Here is a 13414-nt window from a genome sequence, read left to right as displayed (position 1 = left end):
ATTAATAACGAACTTCAACATTCGCTAATGACTGATTATTATAATAATGTTGCATTCATTTCCCTTACACACAGGCACACCATTTCTCTCCACTAATACTAGCAGCGAATATTTTAGCAGCCGATTGCCACATCATTAGTCTTGGACTGACTTTGATGTGCGCAACAGGAAGTATTTTGCTTTCAGAGAACAAGAAAAATAGGTTTATTTGCGTTACACTTATTAATTTGTGCAGTTATTCAGTGTCTGGTAAGTTAATGTTCAAGAAAAAATACTACTTTTTATTAAAATGTTCTATTTATGTTAACAATCATTTATTTCAGCCCTTTGTATTCAGCATATCTCTATCGAAATAAACCTACGTTTCTATGAAAATTGAAGCTTTTTTTGTGTGTGGCTCACATAAACTTAAGCCTTGTTTATTTGGCCCATGTTAGCCTTTGAGTTTGACATGCTTGATCTAAATGCTGCTTTCATGTATTAATCTACTTAATTCTCAAAACAACCCTATGAGATTATTCCCGTTTTATTATCTTTTATAGATGAGGAAAGTGATGTACAGAGATCTTATGTTATTGAGAGTACATTTATTAAAGCTGGGACAGTGCCCTGGCTGGTTTGGCTCAGTGGATAGAGCATTGGCCTGTGGTCTGAAGGGTCCCGGGTTCGATTCCAGTCAAGGGCACATGCCCAGGTTGCGGGCTCGGTCCCCGGTGGGGAGCCTGTGGGAGACAGCCGATCGACGATTCTCTCTCATTATTGATGTTTCTCTCTCCCTCCCTCTTCCTCTCTGAAAAAAAAAAAAAAAAAAAAAAAAAAAAAAAGCTGGGACAGTGAAACAAGGAAGGGCTTAGGATAGAGAAAGCAACAGGAGAGAGCCCAGGCCGAGCTGCTTTGGCTCACTGGAAAGTCAGAGACGAGGGGAACTTGGGGACAGGTTCAGGGGGTTAGCCTAGGGTGAGCTGCAGTTGCCCATTGCTCTGCTGGTTGCAAGTCTCTTGAGGACCGTTAGAGTTTAGGAGATACTCTCTTGAAAGGGAAGAAAGGGTAGGTGTGCTCCCTGGAGGGAAAGTGCCTGTACAGAGATTTTAAATAACTTGCCCAATGACATGGCTGCAGTGACAGTACTCTTAAGGAATATCCTATCCTATCTACAGAAACTTTATTAGTTGAGGGAAGCAAGTGAAATATATAGGTCCTTTTTTTGTGTATATATATGTATATATACACACACATACATATGTATATGTATATATGTGTGTATATATATATATAATTACACATATATATGTTTAAACATAGTTTTATTGATTTCAGAGAGGAAGGGAGAGGGAGAGAAACATTAATGATGAGAGAGAATCATTGATTGGCTGCCTCCTCCACGCCCCACACTGGAGATGGAGACTGAAACCAGGCACATGCCCTGACCAGGAATCCAACCGTGATCTCTTGGTTTATAGGTCAATACTCAACCATTGAGCCACACCAGCCGGGATATAGGTCCTTTTTAAAAACAAACAAATTTTGCCCTAACCGGTTTGGCTCAGTGGATAGATCCCCGGCCTGTGGACTGAAGGGTCCCGGGTTCGATTCCGGTCAAGGGCATGTACCTTGGTTGCGGGCACATCCCCAGCGGGGGGTGTGCAGGAGGCAGCTGGTCAATGTTTCTCTCTCACCAATGTTTCTAACTCTCTATCCCTCTCTCTTCCTCTCTGTAAAAAATAAATAAAATATATTTTAAAAATTTAATAAAAACAAACACGTTTTTATTCATTTTTAGAGAGGAAGGGAGAGGGAGAGAGAAACATCTATGTGAAAGAGAAACATCAATTGGCTGCTTCCTGCAACCCCCTCCCCAACCCCATAAGAGCACAGATAAATAATTTTATATCTGGTGTTAACTGATGCAGTCCATTGAAATTATCTTTGATCCACTTCACCATGGAATGAATTCCTGGTTGCCAAATTCAGTAGGTCCTTTTCAGCTCTTACTTTATATGATGATTATGTTATTGATACTATTCCACCTTTCTCCTTAATATTCTTTCCTTGATTTTTAACACCAATGTCCTTGGTCCTCTTATTCCTCTGCTGCTTCTTTGTGTGTTCATTTTTCTCTGCTTGCTTCATACAGGTTGCTGTTTTCCTTGGGTTCTATCCCGCTTTCTAGGCAAGATGACCATAATCACTTCAAATTTAACATTCTCTTCCTGTTTTCTCCTTTAAATCCGTCAATAGCTATCCCTACAGTGCCAAACAGAAAACTTTTTCACTAAATGCAGAAAAATGAGAACTAATGTGGGCTGGTGGGAGAAAATTTGGGGAAGATAGCTCCATGCCGAACTACTCCATATGGTCATCTTTGTTCTAACAGATTAAAAGTCTCTCCCATCCTGCCCCCAAAAAGCTCTGAATAAAATCAATACTTCAGAAAAGGTTGCCCTGTTTATTCTATGATTTTCCATACTCATGGAACACTTCCACACATCTACCTCTACCTAGCCTCCACTCTCATCCAAAGCCGAGACCTGGCTCCTGTTTCTCTTTTAACCTTTTGCACTCGGATGTCGAGATTAAAATTACTCTTGGAATGTATCAATAATTTGAAATATAAAAAAAATCCAAATAAATAAGTTTGTATGAAAAGAAACTCCAGTTTTTTATTCTACTGCCGCGCTTTGTAAAATCTGGGGTACTTAAAAAATTAAATCCCGAGTAGAATAAAGGAATCCAGAAAAAAGCAAGCGAGTGCAAAGGGTTAATACTCATCTCTTTGCTACTCTCTCTTTTTCCCTTCCTCACCTGTATTTCCACAAAAGGAACATGCTATTTTATGCAAAGGTGTGCTTGTAATATTCCTCCTTTTTATTTACCTAAGGAATTTCTACTGTTTCCCAAAGATCAGCCTCCTCCACTCTGAGGCAATTCCCTGCATCTCTAGGTGACCCAACTTTATCCCCTCCTTCTTCGTGCACCCACTTAGCCAGGACTCATCACACTTGACTGCATTTGTTTGCTCCTCTGTCTTTCTTAAAAGGGAGCTCCTAGGGCTTATTTGTATCTCTTTAATGCCTAGCACACATCTGTTAAATGAGTGCTGACATGAACTCACTTCATTGTACAGCTTTATGTGCTATCTGTCGGGATTGCTGACCTGCTGAGCTGTCTGTAAGCTCCCAATCTCACTACTGCAAAAGGAAAGTCGCGTTTTGACTCTTAGGGAAGGCCATGACTTCGCCAAGGTCACCATCAGCGGTGCTGGACTAAGATACCACTTGCCGAACCCCCGCCCCTGCGACTGTCAACCAGCTCAAGGTCCTCTCTGAGGAGAGAGCCCAAGGACAGCCCTTCGGCCCCCACGTGCTTCCCGACAGGAACTCGGCCCCTTTCCTAAACGTAGTTCCGCCAAGTACAGTCTCTAACTGACGTCCCTGTCGTCCAATTAAGTTTTGAGGCTCTGAGGGTTGGCACCTAGCCTGACAATGCCCAGTAAAAAAAAAGGAATCCAGATTAGCACCAATGTTGACCAATGATTGAGAAGATGAAAGATTATTAACCTATAGGAGCAGCGCTGATGATGATGAGCAGCAAACTCATCCAATGGGGGAGCCGACTGTAGAGTAGGCCTCGCCCCCATTGCCGGGATGTTGGCGGCCCCCACTGCTGCAGCGTTCAGTCTCCACCCGGACTCCGCCATGTTGGGTCTTGTGGGTCGTGTGGCCGCGGCCTCGGCCTCCGGGGCCTTGCGGGGACTCAGCCCTTCAGCGCCGTTACCCCAAGCCCAGCTCTTACTGCGGGCCGCCCCGGCAGTGCTCCAGCCCGGTAAGTGCCTTTTTGTAGCAGCTGGGTTTGTTTCTGCAGCCCCGTGACCTTGAGCCGGCGGCGATTGTCGCTCGGGCCTAAGGTATCCGGTGCTAGAAGAACGCCATGGCCGCTCCCTGGCCTCTAACGGATGGAGAACAAGAACGGTTCATCCAGGGGAGCTTTCTTCGATCCAATTCCGTTTATTTTGCAAAAAGGGAGGTGCAGTGTGACGGAAAAGTGCGGTCAGGTGCAATGACCTTGGAATGGGGGCACTCAGCTCTCGAGTAATGGGGTTTTGCGTATGAAGGTAGAAAATTGTGCAGGCGCTTTTTGGGTTCCTGCACGGCCCTCCCTCTGGACACGCCTTCCCTGCAAGCGGAAGGAGGTCGGGCTTGGGCTGAGCTCTCCAGTCCTTGTGGGTTAGGTCCGGGCTTCCAGTGACCTTTTAACTGCCCTGACCCCGGCTCCTTCCAACCTTTTTTGTCTGTTAGCCAGAGACTATGCTGCCCAGACGTCTCCTTCGCCAAAGGCAGGCCTCGCCACTGGGCGCATCGTGGCCGTCATCGGTGCGGTGGTGGACGTCCAGTTCGATGAGGGACTGCCGCCCATCCTCAATGCCCTGGAAGTGCAAGGCAGGGACACCAGGCTGGTTTTGGAGGTGGCCCAGCATTTGGGTAAGTACAATTGTCAGGAATATAGAGTTTGGCTCAGATATGCCCCCATCCAGGCTGTCTTCCTTCTATGATGATTTTATCAAAATGACTTTCGTTCTTCTGAGTTTGCTGAAGCCACCTTTAGGTACTGAGAAGGAGTCTTGGTTGACTTACGTCTTCCATGCCACCTACACTATATTGGGTACCATGCAGCCATCTTGGTTTTCTGTATCACCCTGCAGCAGTGCCTTTATCTGACAGGTGAGAGCACTGTAAGGACCATTGCCATGGATGGTACAGAAGGCTTGGTTAGAGGCCAGAAAGTCCTGGATTCCGGTGCACCAATCAGAATTCCCGTTGGTCCTGAGACCTTGGGCAGGATTATGAATGTCATTGGAGAACCTATTGATGAGAGAGGCCCCATCAAAACCAAACAGTAAGTATGCTCTTGCTGCATCTATACACAAAGGAACTGCTTTTTCTTGCAGTGTTATACATTAGGTGACGCCTTTTAGTATGGCAGAATTTTTCTGTGGAGAATACTTAAAATGCTGTCATATTTGATTATTAAAGCTACACAATGCAATTTCTTCTGAAGAAAATTAAGGATGCAGAAATTCTGATTGTAAAAAAAAAAAGCTGCTTAGGACCCAAGTTAATTATTTAAATGAGTTTTTAAAAAATATATTTTATTGATTTTTTACAGAGAGGAATAGAGAGTTAGAAACATCAATGAGAGAGAAACATTGATCAGCTGCCTCCTTCACACTCCCTACTGGGGATGTGCCTGCAACCAAGGTACATGCCCTTGACCGGAATTGAACCTGGGACCCTTCAGTCTGCAGGCCAATGCTCTATCCACTGAGCCAAACCGGTTAGGGCTAAATGAGTTTTAATGCCGATGGCTTATGTTGTGGGATTTCCAGAACTTGCATGATTGGTATGTGAAGAAGTGCTGTTAGGTTAGGATTCAGTAAAAGGAAAATCTTTTTTTGATTTCAGAGAAAGGAAAGGAGGGGGAGAGAGAGAGAGAAAAAAACATTAATGATGAGAGAGAATCATCGAAGGGCTGCCTCCTGCATGCCCCACCCGGATTGAGCCTGCAACCCGGGCATGTGTCCTGACTGGGAATCGAACTGTGACCTCCTAGTTCATAGGTCGACGCTCAACTAATGAGCCACGCTGGCCAGGCAAAGGAAAATTTTTATGACAGTTAAAGTTGGCATGTAAAGGGATTATTGTTTCCCAAGATAATGAAATTTCCCTTGGTAAGAGGAAATGAGACTAAGTAAAGGGTTAAACTTGAGAATTGAGAGGAATCTTTCAACAAGATGAATAGACACTGGTCTTCTCTTCTGCCTTTGTAGATTTGCTGCTATTCATGCTGAGGCTCCTGAGTTCATTGAGATGAGTGTTGAGCAGGAAATTTTGGTTACTGGTATCAAGGTTGTGGATCTCCTGGCTCCCTATGCCAAGGGTGGCAAAATTGGTATGTTAATGGTGGGTACATACTTTCCAAACAGTGTGGGAAGAAAAAAATCCTACCATGTTATGAGTGGGTACTGAGGATCTATTCTTCGCTGATGAATAGCTTCTGACTTTCGTTCTTCTGAGTTTGCTGAAGCCAGATGCCATTTCTGAGAGGGAAAAAGATGGAAAGAACCCCCCGTTTTTTTTATTTGCTTCTTTATGAACATAGACCTCTAAACTATTCTTTTTTCTCAACATCTCCCAGGGCTCTTTGGTGGTGCAGGAGTTGGCAAGACTGTACTGATCATGGAGTTAATCAACAACGTTGCCAAAGCCCATGGTGGTTATTCTGTGTTTGCTGGTGTTGGTGAGAGAACCCGGGAGGGCAATGACTTATACCATGAAATGATTGAGTCTGGTGTTATCAACTTAAAAGATGCTACCTCCAAGGTGAGCACTGAACTGATTAATGTTCACATAGTAGGTGTGTTAGAAAATTACTGCAGTTGACTGCATTGCTAGCTGAAGCCATGTTTTTAAAAAAATACATTTTATTGATTTTTTACAGAGGAAGGGAGAGAGAGAGTTAGAAACATCAATGAGAGAGGAACATCAATCAGCTGCCTCTTGCACACCTCCTACTGGGGATGTACCTGCAACCAAGGTACATGCCCTTGACCAAAATCGAACCTGGGACCCTTGAGTCCGCAGGCCGTCGCTCTATCCACTGAGCCAAACCGGTTAGGGCTGGTTTTTGTTTTCATTTTAGTGTCCCAGGACCTTCAAAGGAAATTCCTGTCAGTGTTTTCCTCTCAATTTGTAATACACTAGTACACATTTGATTACATTTCCAGACTTTTTATGGTAGATAGACCCATCGTTTGAAAGCTAATTTTGGGGAGAGTTTATTTCCTTCTACTACCTCAGTAATTTTCAGACTTACCTCAGTGATACAAGAAATTAGCTTTTGTGTTTTGAACTGTAACTCTAAAAGGGAAACAAAATTTGTGAATAAAAACATTAACACCTTCTCAGAAGGAGAGTTTTTTTGGAGTTTAACTGATTTGGGGACCTTGGATATATGGCTTCCATACTCCTCTGTTGGATTTTCTTTTTGCTAGGGGAGAGTGCTAACACAATCCCCCACTACCACTGATTATGCAGTCGAGTTTCCTACATTTGGATAAGTCTGCCTTTGGAGCCCACATAAATGATCCCTGAGCTCCACATTCAAGTTTTCTGATTGTGTGTGATTATTGCAGGTAGCACTGGTGTACGGTCAAATGAATGAACCACCTGGTGCTCGGGCCCGGGTAGCTCTGACTGGACTAACTGTGGCTGAATACTTCAGAGACCAAGAAGGTCAAGATGTACTGCTGTTTATCGATAACATCTTTCGCTTCACCCAGGCTGGCTCAGAGGTAAGAGAGAAAGCTTAAGAAGACCTAGTTCATTTAGCCTTTCTATGGAATGATGCAAATGAGGCTAAAGATACAGATATCTGAGACCTTTCATTCTTAGTCCTTTATTTTTTTTTTAAGGTGTCTGCTTTATTGGGCAGAATCCCTTCTGCTGTAGGCTACCAGCCTACCCTGGCCACTGATATGGGTACCATGCAGGAAAGAATCACCACTACCAAGAAGGGATCTATCACTTCTGTACAGGTAAGAACAATTAAGTAAATGAAGGTCTAATTTGTATAAAGGCATCAAACTTAGTTACTTACATCTCAAGAGGCTTTTAACTGGGTTCATGTGCTCTCTGAAATTAAGGGTAAAATTTTGTATGTTTATGCTAAAAATGCTAAAAGGTTAAACATTCATCTGAAATAGTTGAATAAATGTAGATCACAAAGTAGTGGTTTCCAGCCTGAGGGGGAGTGGAACTACATGGAAATGGAGCAGTAAATGTGTATTGCATTAATTAAATGTATATTACAAAATTTTAAATGTTTATATGTGGTGTTTATAGTAAAATTATATAAAACTGTCTAAGTTGTGTGGTAACTTCCATGATTCATTTTTCTAGTGAATTGTGGTTCAAGGCTTTTTGGTTTTAATTCAGAAAGTGGGTATGACTATAACAGAATTAAAATGTAGGATGAAAAACAACAGGAATGACCCAGCCGGTATGCTCAGTAGTTGGACATCAACCCATGAACCAAGCGGTCGCTGGTTTGATTCCCGGACAGGGCACATGCCTGGGTTGCAGACTTCATCCCCAGTATGGGATGTGCAGGAGGCAGCCATTCGATACTTCTCTCTCATTGATGTTTCTATATCTCGGTCCCTCTCCCTTCCTCTCTCTCAAAAATCAATAAAAAACATTTTTTTAAAGGAATGACAATAGAAATTCTTTCATTACGGCTTAGAGGGGCCAGATAATCTGTAAACTTAGCAGCTATTAGTGGTGGTAAGAAGGTTGTTTTGAGGTGGACTTTTGAATGCTAAGATGGAGTAAGAATGAGGACAGGTTAGAAAAGGGGATGGCTTAAGTTGAATCAGTTAGCTTTGGCTTCTATTGTTCCTCATGGCTTTTTGACTCACTTTAGGCTATCTATGTGCCTGCTGATGACTTGACTGACCCTGCCCCTGCCACTACCTTTGCCCATTTGGATGCTACCACAGTGTTGTCCCGTGCTATCGCTGAACTGGGCATCTACCCAGCTGTGGATCCTCTAGACTCCACCTCTCGTATCATGGATCCCAACATTGTTGGCAATGAGCATTATGATGTTGCCCGTGGGGTGCAAAAGATCCTACAGGTGAGTATTATTGCAGGTGAGATTAGTGTCCATAAAATCATACAGAGTGAATTAGGGGACTGTACAAAGCTCAGTGTGAATGTAAGGTGATATTAACCCTTTGGTTTTTGTCCAAATTAAAGGAATGTGACTACTTATTCCGGGCTCTCTTGTTTTCTCATAGGACTACAAATCCCTCCAGGATATCATTGCCATTCTGGGTATGGATGAACTTTCTGAGGAAGACAAGCTGACTGTGTCCCGTGCACGGAAAATACAGCGTTTCTTGTCTCAGCCATTCCAGGTCGCTGAGGTCTTTACAGGTCACATGGGGAAGTTGGTACCCCTGAAGGAGACCATCAAAGGATTCCAGCAGATTTTGGCAGGTGAGACTTAAAGTATAAACCTGAACATAACTGGTATAGAAACTGAAATCTCTTGAATGCTTTGCTGTGTTATGTTCCGATTGTAGCAGCTATCAGTGTATAAATATATTGTGCCTAATTACATAATTTTTAAAAGTAAAAAACAAGCTATTTCCCATTAATCTTCTTTGGAAATACTATATTCTGAGAGTGAGACATGTATTACTTTTCTTATCAGCCAACACTGAGTGCATTCAGTGTTAGCTACTCTTCTAAGTGAATCATAAGATCCTTATGAGGAAGGCATTATCTTGTTTTACAAATTAGGGGACTTGTGACACAGAAAGGTTTAAAATAACCAGTCCCAATATTGCAGCCAATGTATAGAGCAAGAATTGAGCCCAGAATATGTGGCTCCAGATCATTTGTTCTTAATCCATATTGTATCATGTCTTGTAAATTGGATTTGTGAGGGAAGCTTGCTAAGAAAAGATTTCTAGATGAATTCATCACAATTCTGACTGGTAGCCTCAAGTGGTGATGTATATGCACACTCACACTGCAGAAAGTTGATATCCCTCCACTTCTCACCAGTTGGGTGTTTTGTTTGTGTGTGTTTCTGTGCAGGTGAATATGACCATCTCCCAGAGCAGGCCTTCTATATGGTGGGGCCCATTGAAGAAGCTGTGGCAAAGGCTGATAAGCTGGCCGAGGAGCATTCTTAGAGGATCCCGACACTCTTCCTCCAAGCTGTCCCTCCTTGACCCTAATCCCAAAATTTCAGTTTTCTCTGTTAAGCCACATGAGAGCCTTGATTGAAGACATTGTGTTCTGTCTGAAGAATAAGGTTTACAATAAAATGTACATCTCTCCGAATCTGTTTTACTTGGTCCTAACAACACAGCCAACACTGAAGTTTGTTTTGTTTTTTAAAGTTAAGCAGCTTTTTTATATTTTAGTTTTTTATTGATTTTTTAGAGAGAGGAAGGGAAAGCCTTAAGTTAGAAACATCGATCAGCTGCCTCATGCACACCCCCTACTGGGGATGTGCCTGCAACGGAGGTACATGCCCTTGACCGGAATCGAACCTGGGACCTTTCAGTCTGCAGGCCGACACTATACACTGAGCCAAACCGGTTAGGGCAACACTGAAGTTTTTAACAGTAATTTTAGAGTTGCCACACGAAACCTCACAAAGTAGGCTATATGTTTAAAATGGGTCCCACACACACAAAAACCAGTCTTGGGTTGATGGACAACTGTGGGTCTTGTTAGAAGTGCACATTGGGAAAGGGGGCTGGGTTTAGAAACAACTGCTGTTCTAAAAGGCAAGGGTTAATCAACAGATGAATTTAATTTTTAGGAAATGGTGGTGCATGTTCCGAAGGGTTAATACTGATCTGAATAAAAATTGACTCAAAAGGGCTTCTACTATACCTAGCCCTTCATTTTTTCCCCCAGAAAGTGTTCTTCCTGATTTATATTTTGGGCAAGTTTTACTTGTATGTGATTGTTTGAGGCTATGCAGGGTATAAAATTCCATGAGGCCTATCCGTAGCTCTGCAAAGATCCCTTACTAAAGTTGGGGAATGTGTGTTATAGGAGAATAGTTTTCAGAGTTCCTAGGCTTGGGCTTTGAACTGGAATGGAATTAGATAATTTCCCACTAAAAGGTTCAGGGTTAGGAGGAGTACTCAAAAGTACAGGCATTTCAGTTTGAAACAAGTGCCTATTTAGTGCAAGGTCGGATTTGGTGCCCCTGGTTTCCTGGCCCGGACCCATCTGCTTCCCTCTGGTGGCAGGACTGGAGACTGCAAGAACTGATCTCACCATTTTGAAACTTGAAGGCCATTTGCTGAGATGTGGTTCTTAGCTAATGACTGTTTACAAACCAGAGCTTCAGTCCTGAGGAGAAGTCTACGTCTATAAGCTCCACCCCTGAGGCTTTCAAGTTGGCCAGAGGGGCGGGGGCAAACATCCCAATTCAGAGGCCCTTCGGGGCTGAAGGTTGGGGAGGGGCTTTGGGAGAGGCGCCAGGGGTGGGGTAGGGTCCTCTAAGTTTACTCCCATTTGTCTTATGACGTCCTTGGCACCACTCTCTTCTGTGTCATGTTTTGGACGGAAGGTGGAGCCCCTGAGCCACCTGTGCCCAGTAGTTTGTTTCCAGAAAAACCTGGATTTGGGGAAATGCTGAGTTATGGAGGTAGGGGCACTAGGGCCTTACTCTGGAGTGGGTAAGAAGCTGGTTCAGAGGCCCAAGGGTATGGGCAAGCCCTTTCTGCTTTGCTTTCCCATGTTACCCAGATGCAGACCTGGGAACTGTGATTCTAAAGGTCATTTGTATCCCTCAACCCCCGCCCCTCAGACGTTCACATTTCTCAGCATTCTTCGAGAACCTTCTCCCTCTTACTAGATGCAACTATTTCCGTCTCCCTTTACCACTCTCTTTTCCTACCAAGGCCCTGGAGAGTCAACACAGATCTAACCTCCCTCCATATTTCTCCTGGTTCTGCCCTGTCCTCGCCGCCTCCTCCCTCTCCACCCAGAGAAAGCCCCGCCCTTCCCTCCTCCCTCTCCACCCCAGTCTGTCACACAGGGACATCACCCTACAGCAGTTCAGGCTGTGGTTTGCAGGAAGCATACATTGGCTTTTCGATTCGTGCCAGTTCCCAGCTCAGTTTGGGAGGATCGCCAGCCTTCACGTGAAGGGGGAATCAAGGACGGCGAGGAGCTTGGTGGTCCCAGCCCTGGAGCCCTGCCTGCCTGACATGGGTAAGTTGGAGGACCAGCCCCCCGGGAAGGCCTGAGGGATGCCGGCCTCCCTCCCTGGCTGACTCAGCAGGGGTGGGGCCTAACCTTTGCTCTTTTAGGGGGTGAAGGAGGAGAAAAGGGACTATAGGGGCACAGAGCTCAGCCGGGGAGGCTGCCGACCAAAGGCTCACGAGCATTGGCAAGCTCCAGGCTCCAAGAAGAGCCTGGGACTCTGTACCTAAGGTCGCGCGGCTTTCCCTACCTCAGCCCACCCCCACCCCCCGACCCCCCACGCCCCTCCGCCTTGCTCCTTCCCATTTAAGCTGTTGAGATTCAAGTAATATTTTACAGTGCTCACTGCTGGCCTCCCCCCGCAAAAGTAAAGCCCACTTTGTGTAGCGTTGGAGGGTTTTTAAGGTGTCTTCCCTCCCCCTATTTTCTCCCAGGCCTTTTTAAGTTTCTGTTTTCTCTCCTCCCCCACCCTGACCCATCACCAGGTGGGGGCTGCACTGAGCAGCTGTTTCCTGTTGCCCCAGAGGTTGCTGCGGTGGTTGGGGGAAAACTGAACCTGAATAAAGCCGATTCTCACGGTCCCACATGAGCCTCACTAGGCTGCTATTGGCGGCTCCCCGGGCTCCAGCCACCGACAACACCAAGAGGCAAGGTTGTGGTTAAAAGACCTAGGAGGTCTTTGCCCTCGTGGCTTCCTGATGCCACAGGCGTTTAAACCTTGGGCAGTGCCGAGGGAAGGAGACTGTCAGGCCCTTCCTGCAGCCATCGAGATGGGGCCTGGGGGAGCCGAAACACGGAACCTGTTCCCGGAGCGGGGCCTCGGTGCGTTACCCCCAGCAGGATCGGCCCTGAGTCCCCCCGCCGGCATCTCCCATTCCTTCTCCGAGTCGTGACTCTCCCCGCCTTCCCCGCCCTGCTTTGTGAACAGATCTGTGCCGGTGCCCCGGGAGCGCAGGCGGAGCCCTCCCAAGTCCTCCTCTTAGGACCCACCGCCATTCCCCACGTCACCGCAGAAGTTTCTCTCTTCTTCCTGGGATCTGTTCTCTTCCTCCCTCCGGGATCCTTCCTGGTTCTGGCCCCTAGGAGACGCCACCCGCCTCCCCCTCCCCCAGCGGATTCTTCGCGACAGCCCTACCCAAGGGCTCGTCCTTCCCCCAGTAGCTCCGGCCCCTTTAAGTGCTCTCCTCCGCCCCCCCGCGCCGCCGCCGCCGCCGCCGCCGCCGGCCCAGGGCTGGGGGAGGAGGCGCCGCCGCCGCCCGGCTCGGCCACCTGCGCCGCCGCCGCCGCCCGGCCCTGCTCCAGGTGAGGCCCGGCACCCACGTCCGGCCCCGGAGTCCCTGGTCGGGCCTCCCCTGCGGTCCCTCACCCCGGGATCCCCGACGTCCGGGACTCGGGACCTGACCATCCCCCTACGGGGCTGCCCTTCCTCTCCCCGCGCTGTCTACTCGCCCAGCTCGCCCCTGTCCTCTGCGGCCGGAGTCCCGAGGCCTCTCGCGCAGCCTCTCCTGGGCATCCCTCCTGTTCTGGACCCAGGACCTCCCCCTCCCCCGCGCCTTCCTCGCCAGGAAAATCTCCCGCGGTCTGGGTTTCGCCGCCTCTTCTCTGGAAGCAGCGCT

General features: G+C 46.4%; 2 protein-coding genes across 5 annotated transcripts in view; both read left to right on the top strand.

Annotated features, from left to right (window-relative positions):
* The first annotated feature begins 3657 nt into the window (after positions 1-3657).
* ATP5F1B (ATP synthase F1 subunit beta) lies at positions 3658-9911 on the top strand. The gene is made up of 10 exons (XM_079775633.1): positions 3658-3822; positions 4296-4478; positions 4719-4893; positions 5825-5946; positions 6193-6377; positions 7190-7348; positions 7469-7591; positions 8479-8691; positions 8855-9056; positions 9663-9911. Exons 1-10 carry the CDS (start codon positions 3696-3698, stop codon positions 9758-9760), a joined length of 1587 nt encoding a protein of 528 aa, XP_079631759.1. The 5' UTR covers positions 3658-3695; the 3' UTR covers positions 9761-9911.
* Positions 9912-11635: 1724 nt separating this feature from the next.
* BAZ2A (bromodomain adjacent to zinc finger domain 2A) overlaps positions 11636-13414 on the top strand; it is a 43503-nt gene continuing 41724 nt past the window's right edge. For 2 of the 4 annotated variants that reach the window (XM_079775144.1, XM_079775147.1), the window contains exon 1: positions 11636-11807. In XM_079775144.1, coding sequence (XP_079631270.1) covers positions 11804-11807 — 4 coding nt within the window. In that variant the 5' untranslated portion in view covers positions 11636-11803. Of the gene's footprint in view, positions 11808-11845; positions 13101-13414 lie in introns of those variants that run through there. The other 2 variants (XM_079775146.1, XM_079775148.1) reach the window with 2 other exon arrangements.

The sequence above is a fragment of the Cnephaeus nilssonii genome (assembly GCF_951640355.1).
Source record: "Cnephaeus nilssonii genome assembly, chromosome: 6".
NCBI lineage: Eukaryota > Metazoa > Chordata > Mammalia > Chiroptera > Vespertilionidae > Cnephaeus > Cnephaeus nilssonii.
This window is presented reverse-complemented; position numbering and strand designations above follow the sequence as displayed.

Bases quoted from the DNA above. Each gene is read 5' to 3' on its own strand.
- ATP5F1B (XM_079775633.1), top strand. From the start codon at position 3,696: ATGTTGGGTCTTGTGGGTCGTGTGGCCGCGGCCTCGGCCTCCGGGGCC. The intron at 5,947-6,192 runs GTATGTTAATGG...AACATCTCCCAG, and splicing joins TGCCAAGGGTGGCAAAATTG to GGCTCTTTGGTGGTGCAGGA. The intron at 8,692-8,854 runs GTGAGTATTATT...GTTTTCTCATAG, and splicing joins GGGTGCAAAAGATCCTACAG to GACTACAAATCCCTCCAGGA.